Source organism: Pipistrellus kuhlii, unplaced genomic scaffold, assembly GCF_014108245.1.
Source record: "Pipistrellus kuhlii isolate mPipKuh1 unplaced genomic scaffold, mPipKuh1.p scaffold_m20_p_98, whole genome shotgun sequence".
In the NCBI taxonomy this organism is placed as follows: Eukaryota; Metazoa; Chordata; class Mammalia; order Chiroptera; family Vespertilionidae; genus Pipistrellus; species Pipistrellus kuhlii.
The window spans coordinates 141,041-166,111 of NW_023425604.1; the positions used below are offsets into that span (position 1 = coordinate 141,041).

A 25,071-nucleotide genomic window follows, 5' to 3' on the forward strand; every position below is an offset into this window, starting at 1 on the left:
TTTTTTTTTTTTTCCCTGTGCATACTTTTTGGTGGGCATTGGTGTTCACATATGGTTAACATTTGATTCTGATCCACATTTGGATTGAGGGTTGCAAGTCTGTGAGTCTGCCACGAATCTTGTGAGCACTGGAATGAGAGAATCGGCAGACCTGACTTTCGTCCCAGTTATGCCATTGTATATTTGCTTAGCTCTCTGGGAATTACCTATACTGTATGGGCATCTGTGTTCTCTGTAAAATGGAAGACTTGAAATTCATAATCTTTGATTCATTTTAAGATCAGTGTTTTGAACATGTAACTTAACTTCCACCAAAGAACATAAAAGAGACTGGAAAGAGATGCACTGTTTTCTGACCTAAGTTTTGCTTTCTTTTTTCCTGACTTTTATGATACAAATATCCCAATTCAAAAAAGTTGAAAAAAAGTTGCAAGTTTTACAATTCATCATTAAATTTGTATTATGCCTGCTTGATCACTTTCCTTTCATCCAGTAATCTATCTTAATTTTTTGAATTTTTTCAGAGTAAACTGCAGATTGCTCTCCCTTTCCCTTCCCCTCACCCCGTGCCTGTATCCCAGTACTCTTTGCTTTTGAACACATCTCTTGATTTCATATCACCTGACCCCATTCCTCTACCCCGTTTGTGTTTTTTTAATAGCTGAGAAGCGTCAACAGATTGATGATCAGTTTTCAGGTGTTGGATACCCTCAGTATCCAACATTAGGATATTTAGAAATAAAGTTAAATGAACTAGAACAGCAGCTTCGGGCAGAAATGCATGAAAGGGTAAGTTTATATTTTTGATGTTAACAAAGATGATATTTTCGTTTATCTTTTCATCCTTAATAATAGGTATGTAGGAAAATATCTAGAATCTTTATTAATGAACTAGAGGCCCAGTGCATGAAATCCCCCCATGCACAGGTAGAGTCCCTAGTGGCTACCAGCTGGTGGGATCCCTCTTCCCCTTGCCATCTGCTGCAGGGGTAGGGCTGGCCTGTGGGGGAGGGGCTGCAGGTGTTAGCCAGTCAGCTGGCCCCACCCCTGTTCAAACTTCTGGTTGGGGGCACAATTCGCATATATGGCTTTTATTTTATAATTAATGTGATACATAATGTGATGCATGTTATTATTTTTCCACCTGCTTTTGTTTCTTTATGCCTTTTGAATGAATCTTACAGGAATAGTTAATGAGATGAAATTAAAGATGAATTAAACTTTAAATATAGGGTGTCCCAAAAATAAATAAACACACCCTGAATAATTATTAAGGCAGTATTTGTTAAAACAACACTTTATTTTCACAATTGAGATGTCAGCTGTTACAGTATATATACATTTTTGGGGGATATCCTGTATAATTAATATCAAACTTAAAACATGGAGAATTTATTACTAATTGTTTAGTATTGTTATTTGCAATGATTTATAGTCAATTGGCAGTTGAAACACTTAAAAAGTACTGAAGTAGTAAAAATGAAAATGGAAGAGAAAGAAAAGTATAAGAAGGAATTAGCGGTTTTGTTGAGAGAGCTTGTCAAGCAAAATCTGAGGCCTTCCTTTCTTGGAAAGGGATGTTCCTTGAGAGAATTCAAAAGCATCAGGAAGCAACATTTTAAAATCATATATTGGATAGCTCCCTCCTGCAGCTGCTAGTAGAGTGGCTAAAAGTCTAAAAGTGAGGTGAGACATTTGCTGGATCAATTGATGACTTAGAGGACCAGTAGGGACTGCAGTCAAGAGTACACCTGGAAGAATCAGCTTTGAAAAGAATACTCAGACTTCTTCTGAAACTACTGGTAGAAGGAGTGAAAGTTAAATGTTTGAGTCAGAAGAGTGAGACACTCTCATTAAAATTGAGTCAGATGTGAGGATTAGATAGTGAGTGACTTTGAGGAGACGACCAGAGGTATGGAATGGCTGCTATGGGGGCAAGAAGGAGCAGAGCAGCTCTTTGAAGCTGATAGTATTGCTCCATCTGTTTTGAGGGTTCTGCTGAATTGGGCAACCTGGAACTGAAGTACACCAAACCAGGTGTTTGTAGGTCAAACGTGTCAAACTCAAAGGCTAACATGAGCTAAATAAAAAAGGTGTAAATTTATGTGGGCTGCAAAAAAAAAAAATCTTCAATTTTCATAGAAAGGGAGATTGATTTTGATAGAGACATACTGAATACAAAGGGCTGAAATAAATGAGTCATTAACATAAAATAGAAATGAATATTTTTTCTTGAGTACTCTTTTATTAGACACTAACTGCACAAATTAATAAGCATATACAAAGAAACCTATTTTTCTTGTTCTCTGAAAGTGAAATATTCCTGTTGCACACACCAAATAAGTCAGTACAAGACTAATGATGTGGCATTCGGCTGCTAAAATATTCTCTGCTAGTATTAATGGAGAGTAAGTGGTGTGCATGTGCGTAGGTGCATAAGGGAAATGAATGCAACACAATGATAGTAATCATTCATTAGAGAATGTAGTTCATTATTAATAACTATAGACCTGTTGCAGGAAGATTCCCGAAATAGGGCTTCCTATGGCAGTCTCTGCCACCCCACTTGCTTCCCTTTCTTTGCTGCCCTGCTTGCTTTCAGCTTTGCTCCCTTCTGTAGCACTTGGCTTCCTTCTACGCTGCCTACAGTCTTTGCTCTGTGCCTGGATATGCAAATTAACATATGCAAAATCTTGGTTGGTCTAATTTGCATATTTACTCCCGATTGGCTGGCGGGCATGGCTCCTGGATGTAGCAAAGGTACAGTCAATTTGAATGTTTCTTTTTTATAAGCTAGGATTATGTGTAACAGGTTATTGTAAAAATTAAGTCATGAAATTTTTATTAAAACATTAATTACGTACCATTATATTGGCTGGACCACAAAAATATTCATTGTAGGCCACATGCAGCCTGTGGGTTGTGAGTTTGACATGGTTGTTGTAGGTGATTGTTTTGTTGGAGCTCTTGGGAGAGTTCAGAAGGTCAACGAGGGCAGAAAATGTGCTTGTTGAGAGAGGAGCTTAATAGAGCTGAACTGACTTGATTTGAAAAAGGCAGCCTGTTAAGTTGAAGACATTGGGGTTCAGCATCATGGTGAACTAGAGCAGAGTGTGGATGGCTGCTAATCCATGGGAGAAGGGAGAGCTATGTGGTAATCTCAGACATCAGGAAATAGGTCTAGGGATACTGACAGATGGAAGAATAAGGGTGGACCAAGAGAACAGAGTTGAAGGATGGTTTCTAGGTGAAGTTGGAAAGCAACTGCAATGTGCTTCATCCAAGCAAAGGCAAAGTTCTCTGGAGGAGAGAGGTCCGGGGCTGCTAAGCATCATCTATGTGGCCATTTGATCTTGGCACCTAGGAAAGTGACTGGACAAGATATGGAGAGGTTGAGGAATGGTGGGAAGTGTCTGTCAGCAAAAGGGATTGGATTGTTTCTTTAGGAAAAACAGTTCCTTTCCGATGGGGTGTCAAACCAAGGGATTTGGGGTCATGGTTTTCTATGTGCAGCCAGAACTACTGATACCATGAGATGGTCGAGTAAAAGGCTTCCTCCCAGTGTCAACCTTCCTTGGAACTTCTCAGTAAGAACCAGTTATTAATGGTGATTGCATCCCCTTTACAATTTTGTGTAGCATTTCTGGAAATTAGGTTTATTTTAGCTATAAAACATAAACGTTGGAAGCACTGATTTTTGAGATGATGGTTGTGTTCAGACTAGCACTTTCAATTTCAAAACAAGTGACTGACTAGATTAGATCAACCAGTTAGCCTGTCTCCATTTAGTTGGATTATCTGAAGGCTCTAGAGAAGGTTGGCATTGTCATAAAGGGCACCATACCTTTACTCTACCAACCGACTGTCCATCCCCTTTTCTTTTAACAAATTCCAGCTTAAATGTTGCCTCCTGGTGACACCTTCCCTGACTCCCATTGATGGACTCATTTAGGCATCATTCCTGCTGTGGAGACTAGACTTTGGTTGTGAAAACATCGCATTGTAGTATGATTGTTTCTCCCTTAATCATCACATTGTAGTATGATTGTTTCTTCCTTAGCAAATCATGAATCTTTTAATACATGGGGACTATAACTATTCATCTTTTTATATCCATCTCCCAGTGTGCTTTCTTTTTTTTTTTTTTTTTAAATATATATATTTTATTGATTCTGTACAGAGAGGAAGGGAGAGAGATAGAGAGCTAGAAACATCGATGAGAGAGAGTCATCGATCAGCTGCCTCTTGCACATCCCCTACTGGGGATATGCCTGCAACCAAGGTACATGCCCTTGACCGGAATCGAACCCGGGACCCTTCAGTCCCCAAGCCGACGCTCTATCCATCGAGCCAAACCGGTTTCGGCACCCAGTGTGCTTTCTTACATATTCAGTAAATCCTTGCTCAGTGAACACGCAAATGGATGTGTGATCTATTTTTCAGTGTCATACCAGCTTGTTCATTCTGAGTCAGAACTGCATATGACTTGAAATTTTCAGACTGAACCATGGGGACTCTTAAGTTTTATCTCATTAAAATTTTTTTTTTCTTTTCCTAGAGAACTTATCAAAATGTTAAGGAAGTGTCTGATTAATGTTAATTAAATCAAATACTTAATGTTAATTAAGTAGAATAATTACACAAGGGATATTAGGATAATATAGCTTAATAGTCATTGGATTAGGCAGTAAATTCTTGTGTAACTGGAATAGGCAAAATGCATACCTTGAAGTGCAAATGTCTTAAAAGTGAAATTGTTTCTCTAAATGTGTGTACTTTGTTCTCTGGAATGTAGGAAGTAGTACATTAATTCAAATCTGTTTTATTTTCTTCACCTGCTTGCTAAAAATTAATGCTTTCCTATACAGACGGAGACAAAAGAAATTTATGATCAAAGGCAGCTTCTACTAAAAGATATCAATTTTCTAAGAAGCAGAGAAGTAGAGCTGAACCAAAGAATTGAAGCTTTTTATTGGTAAGTAATGTTTTCATTTTGACTACTCAAACTCTATGAGTTTAAAAGAAACTAAATTCATCCAATTATTCTAATGCTAATTGCTAAGAAGAGATCTTGGTTTTAAAGGTGCCATCACTTGGTTTTAAAAGGCATAAGTTGAGAGAAACAAAGACTAGGATTTTACTTTTGGAATATTAGATATTGGGATTGTGCTGCGCCAGCACAGCCAAGGGTTTGGTGAGCTTGAGGGAGGTCCAATGAAGGATGAAGAAAAAGACAGAGACAGATAGACAGACAGACAGACAGAATAAGCTAGGTAGGTCTAGGTGGATCTTCTGTGCCTGGCTAAGGCCACAGAACAGATCCAGACTGCCAAGCTGATGCTTTATTTATAGTCTGGGGTAAACAAGGTAATTTACAGTGTTCTTATAAGTTTCACTTGTTTTGGCATCCCCTCCTAGCTACCCAGGAAAGATCTAGGGAGCAGTTACAAGATTAAGCTTGTAATTATGCTTAGAGGACTATGCCCTCCAAGCTGGGACTTGTTTTCGACTTTGTCAGCAGGTCAGTTTGGGGTTAACCCTATAATGGTTCCCTACAGGGATAAAAGGCTGCGAGATACCATCATCAGGCTACAGTAAAACCAGACAAGTCATTTGAAGAAGCTAACAACTCTTAACATATTATGTTCCACACTTATGTTCAGTCATTAAGATCTAACGGTTTCATGTGCATGTGGTAAATCAGTGCAGTGGCTCTGACTTGATTTGTGATGGATATGTGTTCACCAATATTTCATTCTTCTGCCATTCCTAGCAAGCTCACCAGTTTATGCAATGAGCATTCTTTTCCATTAGGGTTCTATTAGTAGTTGACTCTCAAAGATACTCTTATTCATTAACGTTATTAGCTCATTTTATGTAGGCTTAATTCATTTTATTTTTCATCTCTGCCTACATTGCTCTGTTCTAAGCAGTACTGAAGTGTTAAATTGATCATGAGAGAAAAGGAAAGTGACATACAAGCCAGTGATTTCCAACTGGTATGCTAAAGAATATTTAAAACATGTAATATCTGACTGTATTCAGGGCATTAACCTCTTTTTCCTCAGATTTAAGAAAAAAAATGACAACAGTCAACACAGAATAGCTGTTCATTGTGAATGAATCAAAAATATACCTGTTGTTTTTTTAATGGGAAAATATATTTTTGGCATGCTGCAGATTTTTAGTAGTTTGTGTGTCAGAGATAAATAAGGTTGAAAATCACTGATATCTATACTAATAATAGAGGAATATGCGAATTGTCCAGGATGCTGCCACAGTAACAGTAATGACCAAATAGCAGGCTGTGTGGGGTGACCAGGCCGACAGGGAGGTTTGTGAGGGATGACCAAATGACTGGACAGCAGGCTGTGTGGGATGACCAGGCCGGCAGGGGGAGCAAATGAGGGTGACCAGGTCCGGGGGTTGTTGGGTGCAACCAGGCCAGCAGGAGGGGCAGTGAGGGGGACCATATTGGGGGGTCAGGCAGTTGGGAGCGACCAGGTCAGTAGCTGTGGGGGGAGTAAGGTGGGACCAGGCCATTGGGAAAAGCAATAAGGACCAACCTGGCAGGTGGGAGGGGTGTAGTTGGGGCCGACCAGGTGAGAAGGGGCAGTTAGAGGAAGGCTGGCAAGTGAATAGGTAGGAGCCAGAGGTCTGGGATTATGAGAGAGAGAGGTCCCACTGCCGGTTTTGGCCCAATCCCCCAGGGGTCTCAGATTGGAGAGGGTGCAGACTAGGCTGAGGGGAAACACCTCCCTGCACGATTTTCGTGCTCTGGGCCTCTAGTTCTATATAATAATAGCCTAATATGTAAATTATTCCCTCAACTCGAGTTCTGCTGTGAGTTCAACTGCTTGACCAGTCATTATGATGGGCACTGACCACCAGGAGGCAGATGCTCCAATCAGTAGGTTGGATTGGATGCTATTGGGCTGGACTGGAAAGTGAGGCGTTAGGAAGTTCCCAGGGTTTGGCCAGAGTCCTGGATAGATGGGTGGGGTGGGAGCCAGAAGGGACCAGGTGGCTGGGCACGCTGTTACACATGATCTGAGAGCTGTGGACTGTACAGCCCTCTGCAGTCTGTGGCATTCTCAGTGCACAATTTATAATCTCCCCAGCTGCTTATTTTCATTTGTTAAGTTTCACTCCAGGAGAGTGGGTAACACCATTACAGGGGACAGGCCAGGCGTGCCTGCTCAAGCCAAGGTGTGGCCTCAACTCTCTGAAAGTAGCACAGAGGCAGGCGGGGCTGAGTCGAAGAAACCTAGTCCCACACTTGAAACGGAGGCAGCAAGGGGTAGAGGATAATAGCTGTGCAGGGACCTAGAAAAGCTGCTGGGTGGGGGTAGCCAAGGAACTCCGTGCTTCTCTCATAGGACAGGCTCCTTGTCCCTCCCTTTTTTTCCTGGTGACCTATCAATGCAGCTTTTCTCGGAGGTCACAGGTCTTCTCTGAGGTCCCAGCTCTTAACCAAAGCCTGGGCTTGCCCCATACAGTTCCATACTACTGCATACTCTACACTGCCTCACCTATCCCACCCCACCATTCACAGCCCTGCTTCGACCCCACACAGTCTTTGGAGAGTTCCACCCCCCAGAGGAGAAAGGAGGAGGCTGCAGACAGAAGGTCACAGGAGGACCGGGCAGAGCAGGGCCCACCAAGTTAGTTGGAGGGTAGGGAGGGAGAGACCCCATAGAACTGGAGACAAAAACGGGCAGGAAAGGAGGGCCATGCAGAATATTGGCCCTGGGTTGAAGTAGAAATCCTGGCCCCATTTTACATACCCAAGCAGTGTGTGTGTGTGCCTGTGTGTGTGCGTGTGTGTGCGCTCGCGCGCGCGTGGGGGGGGGAGGGGGGCAGGGGTGGTGGGAGGGTAGGGGGTGTGTGAAGACAAAAGAGGGTGTGAGGAGACTGGTTGGAAGGAGAGCAGTGAAGTTTGATTCATGGCCTATTTTTTTATTTTTGTTAATATATTTTTATTGATTTCAGAGAGAAAGGCACAGGGAGATAGAAGCATCAATTATGAGAGAGAATTGACCTGCTGCCTCCCACACGCCCCTACTGGGGGTTGAACCTGTAACTCAGGAATGTGCCCTTGACCAGTATTGAACCCAGGACCCCCCAGTCCACTGTGCCAAACTATCTAGGTTGAGCCATGGCCTATTTAAAACCACTGCAGAAGGCTGAGCAGGGGTCTTACTCTGATGGTGTTACCTGATAATGAGGGTGTCTTTCCTTATGTTGGGTAATCAGAACTACAGTGAAGTAAGCACACACTCATGGAGCCTATAAAGGGTTTCCATGCACACGATTCAGTTTACTTTGTGTGGCAGCTGAAGAGGGTGCCAGAGCCTTGTAGGATCAGGGGCTGGAGGGTGTGTATTGAGCATTCTTCCCCATGAGTGAGTGAGTTTGTTTCATTCTATTTTTCTATCATCTATCTATCTATCTATCTATCTATCATCTATCTATCTATCTATCTGTAATATGCTAAATATCTGACTGAGAGGTCAACTGATTGGTTGCTATGATTGCACTAACTACCAGGGGACACATGTTCTAACCAGGTTAGCTTGATGATGGGGACTGGCCAATCAGGACCAGGCGAATCAGGACTGGACTTGCCCTGAAGCCCCCTTGTGGTTCCTCCCTGGCCACCTGCCCCAATCGGGACTAGGTGAGATGATGATCCCCCATTGTTGGCCTGTTGGAGGCACTCCACCCATTCATGAATTCATGCACCAGGCATCTAGTAAGCTAATAGGTGTAATTCACTGCTGCTTTGCTTTACATATTAGTCAGCAGAGGGTGCTAACAGATAAAGCTTTTATCCTTTGCTTGGAATGGTCAACGTTCCCTAACACTTTCCCCGGCTCAATCTAAGGGAAGACAATTCCTTTTTTCAGTATTTGGAAATTCTGATTGACCCATCAATCTTTTTCTATTCAGCACTCTTTAGTATTCAATCACTAGGTTATTAAATGCCAAAAACAAATCTTGTCTTATACCTATAGGCTAATCAGTTAAATCTCACAGAAATAACCTAACTTAATTTATTATGGCCGTTAGTTACCTGCAACCATTTTTTAAGAATTGATCATCTTCAATGAAAAAGAACTTTGGTCTTGAAACTTGCACACTCCCTGCACCCTGGTGCCACCATGCCTCTCCATCTGCTACTTCAGATCCCACGTAACTTGGTTAGTTCACAGGATAGATTGAGGACTCTGGCTCTTTCTATTTACTTCCCAGCAGTGATAATCACGTAACAGTTTTAGCTGGTGGAGCTAAAATTATGTTGTTTTTCCTCCTAAAGTCTTTACTTCAGGTATTACATTTTTTTTAATTTACTTTTTATGTTTTTGCTAATATAATATCAGAGGCTACAGAAGAAAATTGTGAAAGTGTGGCTGATGCACTTAGGAGACAGGAGCCTAAAAAGAGCATGGAGGAGACCTGTGACTAAAAGCTCAAGAATAAAATTCTAAAGAAAATGTTTGGTGTTCTTAAATAAGTAATATGTTTGAATTAAGTTGATGGAAATATGGCAACAGTAGTGAAATAGATAAGACAACATTTTATGGTGATAAGTGTTTTAACCTGTTAACCAGGGAGTTCCCTTTTTAATGACACAACCTGTAATGGGCGCGCACTCTTTCACTAGGACGTAATTTCATGTTTTCTTTTTATTTATTTATACTTAATGAAAATAAACGGAAAAAATATATATATTTTTTCATTTATTTATATATAAAGCACAAAGGAAAATACAAAATTACAAAAAAATAGAAAAGAATACCGACAAAAATAAATGGACACGTCTAATTAAAAAAATTATAAATTTTACAAACAATGATAAAGATTACAAAAAATAGCCGAAACTGGTTTGGCTCACTGGATAGAGTGTCGGCCTTTGGACCTAAAGGTCCCGGGCTCGATTCTGGTCAAGGGCATGTACCTTGGTTGCCGGCACGTCCCCAGTGGGGGGGGGAAGGGGTGCAAGAGGCAGCTGATCGATGTTTCTCTCTCATCTCATCGATATTTCTAACTCTCTGTCCCTCCCCTTTCCTTCCTCTCTGTAAAAAATTAATAAAATATTTAAAAAAAGTATTACAAAAAATATATATATTTCAAGGACGTATTCATACATCCTACCGGTTCCCGATATTGTTTACGTTTGACTTATTTATAGGTCCCGCTCGGTTAACAGGTTAAAAATGTGTGTTTTCATTGATAAGCCTTTTCCATGAGTATTTAAGATAGTTTTACAGAGTTACAGTACAGAGAATAGCAGCCTCTATTCTTTATTTGTAGCTTTTCTAACATGTATCGAGGGTCTGTATTTGCTTTCATTTTCCGGCACCCTGTGAGTTGCTCAGCTCACACAAATGAGCTATAAAAAGTGGTTGATCTATTTTTAAAAAAATCAAGTTAAAAAAATAATCTTTGGGAGGAAAGGAGAGAGACAGATAAAGATCAACATGAGAGAGAAACATCGATCTGTTGCCTCCTGTATGTGCCCTAATCCCTCTTGCTATTAAGATGGAGGTGTCTGGCAATTTATAAATTATTCTGCTAGTGGTTATAATGTTTGTCAGGGAACATGTGCCCTGTATTCCTCCGAGATTATGCAATGCCAGAATCAAAAGAAATAAATGAAAATTAACAATAAAGAAAAAAAAATTATATAGGGAAAGGAAATATGATAACTATAGTTAATATGACTTTTCTATAATATGAGTTTTAATGTGTTGCAGGGATTAACATCTCAGTGCACACATTAAGCCCATATGGTAACTTTACAGTGCTCAGTGTTCATATAATATTAACTGAGTACATGAATTCTTGGTGAAGGTGTGACTCAACTATGTCTTAATAAATGGCCTCTTTTTACTGCCTTGACCATAATTTGTCATGATATTACATTACATACTTGCAAAGGTTTCTTGAGCTTATTCTTTAAAATAATTATAATTTAAAAGTATAGTACCTTTCCATATATCAATTTTGAAATGATGGGTGTTATCTCTACATATAGTATGTCAGCTTCTCGAGTATTATAGCACACACTGACATGTCTGTAAATTGTTAAACCTTTAGGAATAAATGAATGAATAAATGTGTATGTTAACTTTCCACTGCCTCGCAGATCATGAACCGTTTGGTGTTGTCTGGTGTGCAACCCTCTATGATTTTAGCACGGATTAGAGTTCACAGGATACTTGCCACAGGAGTGCTTCTCTTTCCTTAACTGAAACGTCTACTAGTGGCAGTTGGTGGATATACGTAAAACTTCTTGAAAGCGTGCTTTTGGTATTTCTAACCCAGACGTGAAGGTAGTCAAAATTGGCTCCCAACACTATTCCCAACCTTGAGGCAAAAGTTCTTCTGGGGGGTAGAAGGGGCCAGGGCAAGGCAGGTGGATGTGACTGACTTCTTATCTCTTGAGATTTAGAGTCAGTTGTACCGGTATAAATTGAACTTAATTTACTTTTGTGTGCCAATCCAGACCACCATGGAATAATTGTTCTCAGTAATCTCACAATAACCTGAATTTTGGTGATCAATTTATAGGATTGTAGCAAGTTTTATATTCAGAATTTGGATCTCTGGCTTTATTACTGAGAATCCTTGAAGTTATGCATGGCCAAGTATATGCCCTTAGGTACCCAGGTGCCACAGAAACCCTTACATTATAGTAATCTGTCCAGGAAAGTGATAAGAAACTCATTTTAGTCATTCTGATTCGCAGGTATCAACATGGACTAAAGGATGACTACTTCAATAGAACTAAACTGGTTGAAGAGGACAGGAAGAATAAAGGTGATTCTTGGGGAGAAGAAAGCTGCATTTTTAAATTTCTGACATAGGTTATTAGCTCCCTAAATTGGGCCTGTTATAAATTTAAATATATAAATATATTTGTGTGTGTGTGTGTGTGTGTGTGCGCGCACATATACATATATACACACACATATACATATATACACACATACACTCACATACAAATATATATATAGCTTACATTTATTGTTACTACAAAATTAACCATTATTTTGTTCTTTTAATTTTACATGCCAAAAATGACCTTAACCTGAGAAGAAGTAGGATAATCAGGAGGTTTTTCTTCCCCAATTTACTTTTTTTTCTCCCCTTTAGCCAAGACCTGCTTGTTACCTATATTTATGTGCCTGTTTTTTGTTGTTATTGTTTTGTTTTTATTTGTTAAGATCCCACATATTGTATAAGTTAAACCATAGGATATTTGTGTTTCTCTGTGACTTACTTCACCATAAAACCCTCTAGGTTCATCCATGTTGTCAGAGATGGCAAGATTTTATTCATTTCTATGGCTGAGTAATATACCACATCTTCTTTATCCATATATCCATCTGTTGATGGTAGTCTAGGTTGCTTACAAATCTAGTCTGTTACTAGTAATGCTGCAGTGAATATAGGGGTGCATTTATTTGTCTTTTCAAGTTAGTGTGTTGTTGTTTTTTACATATACCGAGAAGTAGAATTATTAGATTATATGGCTGCTCTTACTATTTATTTATTTTTGCGGGGAGTAATTCTACACTGTTATTCCATAGTGGCTGCATCAAACTGCATTCCCACCAACAGTGTATGCGGGTTCCCTTTTTTCCACATCTTGGCCAGCACTTATTATTTATCGATTTATTGATGGTAGCCATTCTGACAAATGGGAGGTGATATCTCATTATGGTTTTTAATCATGAGAGACTTCATTTTTATTTATGGAAAATTTTATCTTCTCCATTCCCTGGTTCCTTTTTTTTAATTCTTTTAATATATTTTTACTGATTTCAAAGAGGAAGGAAAGAAGGAGAGAGAGAGAGAGAAACATCAATGATGAGAGAGAATCATTGATTGTCTGCATCCTGCACGCAGCCCACTGGGGATCGAGCCTGCAACCAGACATGTGCCCTTGACTGGTATGGAACCTGGGACCCTTCAGTCTCCAGGCAGATGCTCCATCCACCAAGCCAAACTGGCTAGGGCCATGGTTGGCAAACTGCAGCTCGTGAGCCACATGCTGCTCTTTGGCCCCTTGAGTGTGGCTCTTCCACAAAATACCACGGCCTGGGCGAGTCCATTTTGAAGAAGTGGTGTTAGAAGAAGTTTAAGTGTATAAATTTAGCTCTCAAAAGAAATTTCAATCGTCTTACTGTTGATATTTGGCTCTGTTGACTAATGAGTTTGCTGACTACTGGGCTAGGGCATATTTGTAATATATTTTTATGCCTCATGGTATTTAATTTATTTATATATATATATATATATATATATATATATATATATATATGTGTGTGTGTGTGTGTGTGTGTGTGTGTGTGTATATATATCCAATACATACATATATATATATATATATATATATATATATATATATATATCATTGACCTACAGAGAGAAAGGGAGAGGTGGAGAGGAATAGAAAGTACAAACATCAATGAGAGAGAAATATCGATCAGCTGACTCCTGCACGCCCCCCCACTGGTACATACCCTTGACTGGAATTGAACCCAGGACCCCCCAATCCTTAGGCCGACACTCCATCCACTGAGCCAAACTGGTTAGGGCACCTCATGGTATTTTTACCTGAGGTAACTTCCTAAACTGTTTTATAACTAACCCAGGAGTAGCAAAGTTGAATAATTTTTCAATTTCTTGAAAGTTTACATTTCAGTATATTTCTAGAAACTTGCCTATGAAAAGAAGTTGAACTTAAAGTGGAAATTTCAAAGGACTTTTTGGAATAAACCAGAGCTGGGTACTTGATAAAGACCCATAAGGACGCCTAGTCTCTTGTGGAGACTAGATTAATATTTCTTTAAGAATTAGTACCATCGTGTAGTCAGATAATTTTTTTATGATGTATCTGCATAGACTCATATTAAATGAAGTGGAAATAATGAAATAGCGACAAAATCACAAGACAAATCTTTGTATTTACAGAAATTCAGATCTTTGGGCATGAGGGTCTGTTGGGACTGGTTAGTATGTGTAATGGAAGGAAGTTCACCACATACATAACCATTAAGACTTCCCATCACCTATTGGAAAATAGGGCTTATTTCTTGCTTTCCCTACTGGGTTTTTACTCTGACACCTGCTCTTTTAGATGATGAAATAACAGTCATTAGATCTGACATTGTCCGTAAATTCTTAAATGAGTTTTTATTGACTAGAAAAACATGATTTTACTTGGTTGGCTTTCTCTTTCAGAAGATGCTATTCTTTTGCAAGAGCCACCCTTGGCTGACAATTCAAAACAGGAAGAAGTTTTGAATGATTCTGCAACCAGGGTAAAAGAACTTGAGGTAATTGCTAGGCCTATTGGTTTTTGAAGTCGATGTTAGCAGTATATGAAATTTTAATTTCAGTCATACATTATTTAGCTTGATGTGTTTAGACTGTTTATTTTATGACTAAGAAGGTGATGTCCCAATTTAAGTTAATTTAATAGTTTTTCCTTTCTCTCTTAGTCTCATAGGGAAGCATGGGAAATATGTCCTTTGGGTCCTGGAGTCCTACTTTATCTGTGTCTCTCCCTTCCTGCTTGTGTACCTCAAACAAGTTCCTTAAACATGCATGATTGAGGTTCTATGGTGAGCTAACATGTGCTTGCTTAGCCCAGAGCAGGTGGCCAGTGCTTTTAGTTTCTTCTTCAGTCTCTTCTTCCTTCCATCAGCAGAAAGTGAACATTCCTGTCATTACATCAGGATCTTACAGGTTAAAACAGAATGAGATGCGTTTTTCACATGCCACTTTATTTTCCTTCTGTTCATCACATGTGCTCTCTGAAGGTTAGAGCTGGAACTTGATATACCTGGATATATCCTGCACATAAAATGTATTTTGGCAGCTGTAATGACCTATTTATTTGAGAACATTGTAGACTTTTGTATGTAAACATGAGATGTGTATAAAAAAGGAAAGTACCACAGCATGTTTGTGATAACTCAGCTTTTCATATTTAAAAACATTGCTGTTGGGACTTTAGTTGTATCTGGAAAACAGGTAACAAACTTAAACAGAAGCACTTGCTTTGTAGGCCAGGATTCTGTATAAGTATAAGGTTGGATGAACTTACCCCGCCCCCTCCAGGGCAAAATACGAGGTCCTTGTTGGAATCGGGCTCTTACTACTTCAGAGAATGAGTCTCTGTCCAGTGATCTTACTTATATTATGACTCCCCTCTTATAGCAGACTGCCAGTTTTTATGTACTGAAGCTATACTTCAGTAACTGTTTAAATGCACTTTTTTTTTCTTTTTTTCAATTCCAGCTTGAGCTTGAATCTCTCAAGGCCCAGTTCTTGGAAATAACCAATCAAAACCACCTGCTGAATGAAAAGATGAAAGAGATGAGTGACTATTCACTTCTAAAAGAAGAGAAATTAGAGCTTCACGCTCAAAATAAATTACTTGAACAACAAGTGGAAGAGAGCAGAAATGAAAACTTCTATCTCTTAAACTGTATGCCTTTTTCCTGGTTTACTTGTATTTGTAATTCATGAAACTATGCTTTGTACTTGTAAGGAAGGCTTCAATCAGGAAAATTTTATGGAATTAAGATTTTCAATTTGAAGTTACTTCCTTTTTGCTTGCTGTTGTATATTATTTGTGTCACTAAGAAGTAGTTTTAAACTACTAATCTGCCGCTCTGGATTGTACAAATCTCCCCTCACCCTCTGCTGCTCAGGTTTGGCCAATGAGGAAGAGGAATGAGAGAGTGAGGCTGGGGTTGTTATTCCCTCTCCATCATTGTACCCTCACCTCCACTGAGTATATTGGCCGTGGGCTGGCCCAATGCTTACAGGATGATCTCTCACCATTGCTCTGTGCTTGTGCCAGATCTTTCTCTCCCAATTTTTGGAATTCTTCTCTCCCTGATCTTCTGGCCAGGGGTGGGGACTGTCCTGCCCATAGGCCATAGAAGACCCATAAAATCTTTTGGTCTGGCCCTGCCAAAGCTTTAGGGGTGAATTAATTAAATGTTTGATCAAATATAGAGACTAATTTTTAAGTTGATAATTTTGTATGATGTTATAATCATTTGGCCCTTGCAGAGAAAAGGTTCTCCACTCCTACTGTGGGCTCAAGGAGTTAACAACATGGCCCCATTACTAGCCCAAAGAACTACACCACCGTTAGTGACTAAACGACATGAATCACCCTTTAGAACAGTGGTTTTCAACCTTTCTAATACCTCAACCCTTTAATATATTTAGTTCCTCATGTTGTGGTGACCCCCAAGCGTAATATTATTTTTGTTGCTACTTCATAACTAATTTTGCCACTGCTTTGAATCGTAATGTAAATATCCGATGGTCTTAGGTGACCCTGCTAGCGGTTCTCAACCAGTGGATTGTGATTCACAGGTTGAGAACCACTGCTGTAGAGCCTAAGACCATCGGAAGGTACAGTTATGAAGTAGCAATGAAATAATGTTATGGTTGGGGGTCACCACAACATGAGGAACTGTATTAAAGGGTCACGGCATTAGAAAGGTTGAGAACAACTGCTTCAAAGGGTTCTGCAGTGACTGAAATGGTGGAACTCCATCTGATGCCTGCTTCAACCCCTAGTGTTGCTGACTGGTGCACAGATCAGCTTAGATCTAGGGGTAGTTAGATTTTGGTAGAGGGCTACACTTTCAGGTCAATTAGAGGGTTAGAAAAAAAATTATTCTTAACTTGGATTAGAAAGAGTAGTGAATTTTGTATTTGCATGCATTAAGTTCTTCTGAAATTTGTGCTCTTAGTCCTTTAATATGAGATTAATAATTACAAAGAAAAGAAAGAACAATTTAAAATATCTTTAGCTGCTTTTGTTAAGTGAAATGAAAACACTTACTGTTGATAATCACCAGGCTTTTTTACCTTCTCAGGTATAGCTCAGTTATCTCCTGCACTGGTAAATTTGCAGAAACAGTTGAAGAAAGTGGAAGCTACTATCGTGTTGGGGCATAAGAAGTTTGAAACTCACAAGGAGGCTCTGCATAGACAGCTGCAAAGTGAAGTGAGTACTGATCTGTATTTGATCAAGTGTTAGTCTGGTCCACTGTGTACACATGTAAGCTTGGTATATGTCATACCAATGTAAATCAGATTGGATTTAACATCAAAAATTATTTCCTCACTATTCTTAGATAACCTTTTCACCTGAGAAATGCTTGAGTGATGATATAACTCTGTTCATAACAGTAATAAAATCCCAAGGAAAGCAAACTCATAAGTAAAATTGTCCCAGTTTCGATTGTGCCCTTTAGTAGTGTCTTGATTCTTGCTCTATAACTTAGAACTGTTGACCCTCTGGTATCTGCCTCATGCCTTACAGAGCTGTTCTGTGAGATAAGTGCAAAGGGCGGTGGCAAACTTGATTGTGTGCTCTGTTGTTTCCTACGGACCTGTGGGCTACAGACATAAAGCTGCGTGGAATGGGCAAAACGGAAAAGAGAATAAACCCGATAAAAGTCTTGTTCCTTTTGAAGTGACCTGGGATTTCTTTTACATTGATTTCTTTCCCTCCTTTAAATTTTTTTTTAGATTGAGAATGCAAAGCTGAAGGCCCAGATATTAGATTATGATGCCTCTGTAAAGAGATTAACTATACAGGTGGCTGATTTAAAATTGTGCCTGAAAAATGTATATGTAAAACTTCTGGTATATATGAAAATGTAATGATTCTTATTGAAATTTGAGTAATTCTCGTGGTAGGGGAAAAGCCATAGAAATGTCATCTTAGAAGTAAAAACTCTGTCCATTTCAGAAATACCAACCAGTCATCAGCTAACGTGACTTGCTTTTATAGGTTCCTGTGGCTTGGGAGAGCCTCAAACCCCAAATAAGAAAGCTATGATGGCACAGAGGTCCCCAAATTCATGGATCTTGGTTTTACTTTTATATTTGTTATCTTGATAATAAGAGCAATCTGACCCTTTAGGGGCTTTACCTGTTCCTTGAGAGATGAGTAAAATATGTGAGAAGCAGAGTGACTTATGTCACACTAGAGGCCTGGTGCATGAATTACTGTATGGGTGGGGGTCCCTTGGTTTTACCCGTGGAGATTGGGCTGAAACTGGCAGTCCATCACTACTGCTACTGCCTACTGCTCACACTCATCCTGACCCTGCTGTGCCTGCCGCAGGCTCGTGCTCAGTTAGTCCTGATCAGGAGAGGCTTGTCTGCTGTAGGCTGCTCACCTGCATCTGGTGCCTGTCCCAAAAGGATTTGGGGCAGGGGTGCAGGATGCGACTGGCACTCCAGGCAGGTAGTGGGACACCCTTGCCTCATCGGGATCTAGATTTATCCCTGATGTTTGTGCAGATTGACAAGATTTCTTCATTGTGTAATATTTAGGGAGGGGAAGCGGCTGGGCTGTGGTGCCTGAGGCCAACTTCCAAGAGGCCAGTGACGCTGTGCTGTGCTGGTCCACTGATGCCTGACTTTGTTCTCCAGAGATTGGATCTGCAGAACTATTGAGGGAGTGAGTGGCTGCTGCTGCTGGCTGGTTGGCCTCCGAGATAGGTCAGTCAGCTGCTGCTGGCTGGTTGGCCTCCGGGATAAGTCAGTCAGCTGAGTGGGAGTGGATGCACAACCGGGGGCAGCTCCTGTGTTGAGTGTCTGCACCATGATGATCAGTGCATGCCATAGTGATTGGTAGACCTGTTAGGCTTTCAGATAGATAGATAGATAGATAGATAGATAGATAGATAGATAGATAATCACATTGATTATATATAATATTTATGTTTTAAGCACCTCAATTTTTAAGTCATTAATTAACCTTGGATACATTTAATGTCTTTGTAATAATCATTATAATTACCTGGTTATTAACAGGAAAGGAGTAAAGGGAAGATTAGATAATAGAGACATGCCATTTATACAGCTTTCCCAGGGAGTTGCAGTTAATTGTCTCCAAGTTTATTCCCTGAAGATCACTGTGAGAAGGCAATAGACTATAAACACAAGCTCAGTAAGGTCTTCATGATGCTTACATGTCAGTCAAACCTGGGAACAAGTTAGTAGCCAGAAATAGGCATGCTAGTGCAAATATAGGAATATTTAATATTTAAGCTCCTGAACAAAGAAGCCCCTCTCTCTTACTTGCTCAGATTCCCAGCTTATGGTGTTCTTAACTCCTTTTTCTTCACACAATGTGCTGATGGACCAAACGTAGCCTGATGCTAAATTGTATACTGACCCACCATAGAATGGACACTCTGGATACTGGCCCTACTTTTTTGATTCTCCTGGACCCCATCTGCACCCTTTTCAGGACTAGGTTAAGGGATATTGAACTGTGCAAATCAAAAAATATAATTACATGCCAATAAAATCCATTCATTCTACCGTGTGGGAGTCTTAGAAAAGTCTTTTTCTGGTGATATTGCAAGAGTTACCCACTTGCACTAATGTTGGGGAAATTTACCCAGTGATTTTTCCAGCTACACTTGGATTTTAGTTTCCTCATTGCAACGGGGATATGAATACCTTCTTTGTCATGGTTGAAGAAGGCAAAATGAGATGGATCTCAATTGAGTGGAACACATCAGATACTCAGAAGTATTACTGCTATCATGTTACTTCATGTGTTCCTTGAGGATGCATACTATCTGCCCCTTCCTGCTTCAGAACAAGTGTACTGAAGCTGAGGTACAAAGCTCAAAAGGAAGTTTCTTTGTGTTAGCAGTTGAACTGGTTTCCAAATTTCCTGTTCCCGAGCCTCCCTAAGTTCCCCCATTTGTGCTCTCTCCTCCTCAGTTCCAATCCCATCTTCTACACTAGTTTTACTTTTATTTCTTGATTCCTTCCTGTTCCTTATTTTTCTCTCAAGTCTATTTGTCAAACTGCCCTCAGCTCTGAAATACAGTGGTCTTGAATGATGAAAAATAGTTTAGGATGGAACCCTTTCAAACACAGGCATTGCCCTTGAGGCATTGCTGGAGAGGAATAGTGACAATATTGGCTGTGCATGTTTTGGTTTTGCTTAGGATGCCCAAGCATCTGTACACCTCCCTACCTGTATGACCCAGCCTCAGCTCTCCAGTTGTAATGTGGGAGGAGCAGAGTTGTTAGCCTTTTGTGGTTGAAGATCCTCACGCCCTTATCTGAAAATTAGAGGCCCAATGCATGAAATTTGTGCAAAGGGCTCAGTCCTTGCAGCTGCGATTGTTTGCCTCAACCCTCCTAGCCATAGCTTCTTCCAGAAGGTTGTCCAAAGAATGCCTAGAAGGTTGTTTGGTTGTCTGGTCTAATTAACACATATGGTTATTTCATTTTATTTTATTACAGACTAGAAGCCTGGTGCATGAAATACCTGCATTCGGGGAGCGGGTCTCCACAGTGCTGAATCCCTGCAGTCGAACGCCCCAAAGAGGTAGGTCCCTCCCACCCATTCGGGGCTCCTCGATGGCTTGTCCCAAAGAGATAGGCTAGAGCCAGGGGCCCCACATCCATGGTGTGCAGGGCCACAGGACCTCCAATGCTGGAGGCTAAGACCAGTAGGTTATAATAAATGTGAGAAGTATGCCAGAAGGCTGATGGGCTTTGATATTCAGCAGGGCTGAAAATCTGCTCATTACCTATTGCTTGTTGAATGGCTGAAAGCAATTCCCCTAACCTGATAATCTTTTACTATTTACCAAACCTTATCTTGAATATGTGTGTTTGCTTTGCTAAAGGGAAAAAATGTGTGAATAAAAAGTCGTAGGTCCAGAGATAATGGTGAACCACTCCACTAGAGAGCTAGTTTTTGTCTGGCTTTCCTCCATGCCTTCTAAATTTATATTTCTTGATTAGTGTACTATTTATGCTTCAGCTCCTTCTCCAAATTCCTGAACCCTTGGTGCGAAAAGACTGCTGCACCCCAGGCTTGTCACATGGGGCCCCCAGGCTCCACCTTGTACACACAGCCTCAAGTCCCCACCCATCTGTGTGTGCATGCTGCACTAGTAGACTCCTGCTGATGGATTATGAGGGTGTGACGACCACATAGGCTTTTATTGGTATAGGTAGATTGGGCCCTATACTGGTTTTGCCACAACCCTGGGGATTCTGGGTCAGCATTCTTTAGTGAATCATGTTTGCAGTCAAATATGTGACTATCCATGCTGAGTAGAATAAATAAAAGTAATGAATGGGTTTGCATCAGTTCAGGTCAAGTTTATCAACAAAGTGAATTTAGGTGTGCCTAGACTTTGTTATCAAATAAATTATGAATATGTTTTCAGTTCTCAAGAGCTTTTTTGAGTTTAAGATTGTGGATCATGGATTATGAAGTAATATCATGCATTAAGAAGGAAGGCCTAGCTTTGGCTGGCTCTGTTCAATTGTTAGAGCAATGGCGTGCAGCCAAAAAGGTGGAAGGCTCCATTTTCTGTCAAGCGTATATGCCTCAGTTGTGGGTTTGCTCACCATCCCTGGTTTGTGGTGCATGTGGGAGGCACCAGTTGAGGTGTCTCTCATATTGATGTTTCTCTTCCCTCTCCCTGTCCCTCTACTTTCCCTTTCACTCTTCAATGGAAAATATATCTTTGAATGAGGATTGAAAAAAGGCCTAAAAGCAAAGTCTATGAAGTTATAACTGGTACATAAATGCTCTAAATAAATGCTAATAAGTAATTAGAATTATTGTGGCTTCATAAATTACTTAGTGTGCATGTTTGCTCTTATTACTACATCCTTTCATTTATTTTTTAAATTCTCAAGCATACTTGAATTTTTTTCTCTGCTTATTAGTCACATTATCTTTGTGTAGTCTGCAGCTCTGGAAAACGAAGTCTACTACAATCCAAAGCCATCTCTATTCCATCGTTCTGGCAATGGATTTACGATGTCTCCTAATGGTGAAACAAGCAGGGATTTCTTGAAAAATCTTCTTAAACAGGAAAAGCTGATGGCAGACACAGTTACACCAAGGATCATAAATTATCCAGATACAAGTACCGTTGGTTGCTCCCTGTTTCTTACCTTGCATTTGTAACCACACCAAGGCAAGAATGAAAGAGCTAGAGCAAGAGATTGATTACTTAGAAAAAGCTTTCTTAGATTACTATCAGAGAATTAGTCAGTACTCTCTCTATTGCTAGAAGCCCACTAGCATTGAAGAGCCTGCCTCCCCACATTTTCAAGAAACTCTTGAGCATCGTTTCAGATTCCTCAGAAAGATGTACTTTTGAGAAAGAAGGCAGGATGGCAGAAGTGCTGGGCAGTGCACGCTCACAGCTCTGCACAGGCTCTGACAGATGCCTCTCTTTCACTCCCCTTGCTAAATGAAGCCTTGATGATGAAATGTTTCTGGAAGGTAAGCTACTGCAGAAAAGTTTTCAGGTCTTGCATGGTCCTCTCATCTGAGTAAGAGTGAGAGAGCCCTAAATAGCAAGAAGGCGGAAAAAGCCTGTGCTTGCTGGGCCTAGGAAGTCTTTAGCCTGAGTAGGTTTGTCCTTACTGAGCCTATGGTTGCCTGCTTATCAGAGACTTCTCCTCTGTCGCATAAGGTTGTGGTAGGCAACGGGATAGAGCAACTTCTGCCATTTTGCTAGGCTTACAGATGTGTTCAGAGAATTACAGTCAATGTCTTTGCCCTTACTACTGATTAGTTTTATTAATCCTATGAGTGATATCATGGCAACAAGCAACAATGAAAAGAAGAAAAGAACAATCCAAAATCTATGGTATACAGTGAAAGCAGTTTTGAGAGGGAAGTTCATAGCTCTACAAGCCTACCCCCAAAAAACAAACAATGGTTGTAAGTTATCTAACCCTACAACCCCAAAGAGTTATAGAAAGAGAACAACAAGAAAAGCCGAGTGTAAGCAGAAAAAAGGAAATAGTAAATATCAGAGTGGAGATAAATGACAGAGACCAAAAACACAATACAAAATATTAAAACAAAGAGTTGGTTTTTTTTGAAAGGATAAACAAGATTGATGAACCTGTAGCCAGGCTCGTCAAGAAGCAAACAGAAGACCGAAATAAACAAAATCAGAAATGAAGGGAGAAATAACAGACTCTACAGAAATACAAAGGATTGTTACAAAAATACTATGAATAACTCTATTCCAACAAACTGGACAACCTGGAGTAAATAGACATATTCACAGAAAAATACAACCTTCCTAACTCAATCAGGAAGAATCTAAACACCTCAGTAGGCCAATAACTTTGGAAGAAATTGAAGCAGTCATCAAAAATCTTCCAGCAAATAAAAGCTCAGGGCCAGACAGCTTCACAGGGGAGTTATATCAAACATTCAAGGGAGAACTAAAACCTATCCTCCTTAGACTATTCCAAAAAATTGAGGAGGTAGGAGCACTTCCAAGTTTTTCTACAAAGACAGCACTAACCTAATACCAAAACCAGATAAAGACAACACAATGAAAGAGAATTAATTATAGGCCAGTATCCCTGATGAACATACAATAGATGCCAAAATTCTCAACAAAATTCTAGCAAGTCGGCTCCAGCAGTACATCAGAAAGATCATACACCATGACCAAGTAGGATTTATCCCAGGAATGCAAGGATGGTTCAATATCCACGAGTCAATAAGTGTCATACATCACATAAATTGAGAGGTAAAAATCACACAATCATATCAATTGATGCAGAAAAAGCATTTGACATAATCAAACACCTTTTCCTGATAAAAACTCCCAGCAAGGTGAAAATAGGATCATATCTCAACATAATAAAAGCCATATATGAGAAACCCACAACCAACATCATATTCAATGGGCAAAAACTTAAAACCATTTTTCCTAAGAACAGGAATAAGACAGGGATGTCCACTCTCACTACTCCTGTTTGACACAGTACTGGAAGCATTAGCCATTGAGATTAGACAGGAAGAAGAAATAAAAAGTATCTAAATTGGAAAAGAAGTAAAACTGCCCTTGTTTGTAGATGACATGATAATGTACATAAAAAACCCGAAAGACATAAAAAAACCACAACTAATAGTCTTAAAAAATGAACTCAGCAATGTAGCAGGATACAAAATTAACGCCAAGAAATCTCTGGCCTTTCTATACACCAATTGTGAACTTAAAGACTAAAAAAGCAATCCCATTTACCATCACACCAAAAATTTAAGATATCTAGGAATAAACCTAACTGAGGAGGTAAAAGACCTATACGTGGAAAACTATAAGACACTGAAAAAAGTGATATAGGAAGATGTAAACAGATGAAAGAACATGCCATGTTCATGGATTGGTAAAATCAACATCATTAAAATGTTTATACTACCTAAAGCAATCTATAGATTCAGTGCACTCACTCCCTATTAAAATATCAGTGGCATATTTCACAGAGCTACAATGGACTTTCCAAAAATTCATCAGGAAATTTTTTTAAAAGACCTATAATAGCTGCAGCAATCCTGAGAAAGAAGAACAAAGTAGATGGGATCTCAAGACCAGACTTCAAGTGTATTACAAAGCTACTGTTCTTAAAACAGTCTGGTACTGGCACAAGATCAGATACATAGACCAATGGAATAGAATAAAGAACCCAGAAATCAACCCAAAACACTATGCTTAATTAATATTTGACAGAGGAGGCATGAACATACAATGGAGTGAAGACAGTCTCTTCAACAAATACTATTGGGAAAATTGGACAGAAACATGCAAAAAAATGAAATTAGACCACCAACTTACACTGTACATAAAAATAAACTCAATATGGTTAAAGGACTTAACATAAGATAGGACACCATAGAGGAGAAACCAAGATGGCGGCATAGGGTAGACACCCGAATGCAGCCTACAACAACAAATTTGAATTTAGAACTGAAAAACAGGGGAGGCATTGCCCAGAAGCGCCAGACGGCTGGCTGAGAGGAGGCTCTGCCATCTGGGAAGGAGAGAGAAGGCACGCTGAACCTCAGGAACTGTGAAGGTATGGAGAACTGTGTGCACGAAAAGGCGCTGGCTTAATCCCGGTGCGGAGAGGAAGGGCCTGTCCGAGATTGCTGCTGGCTTACTCCCTGCACGCAGAGAGGGCGGGCCCGGCTGAGTTCGCTACTGG

General features: G+C 40.0%; 1 protein-coding gene across 1 annotated transcript in view; it reads left to right on the forward strand.

The window, feature by feature from the left end:
* The window catches only part of LOC118714119 (oral-facial-digital syndrome 1 protein-like), a 69,812-nt gene that overhangs the window by 10,718 nt on the left and 34,023 nt on the right, over window positions 1–25,071 (forward strand). The window contains 12 exon segments of the mRNA XM_036429048.1: window positions 662–789; window positions 1,447–1,525; window positions 1,528–1,610; window positions 4,869–4,975; window positions 11,756–11,826; window positions 14,257–14,351; window positions 15,319–15,508; window positions 16,923–17,053; window positions 17,581–17,679; window positions 21,797–22,017; window positions 22,019–22,115; window positions 22,117–22,342. Coding sequence (XP_036284941.1) covers window positions 662–789; window positions 1,447–1,525; window positions 1,528–1,610; window positions 4,869–4,975; window positions 11,756–11,826; window positions 14,257–14,351; window positions 15,319–15,508; window positions 16,923–17,053; window positions 17,581–17,679; window positions 21,797–22,017; window positions 22,019–22,115; window positions 22,117–22,342 — 1,527 coding nt within the window.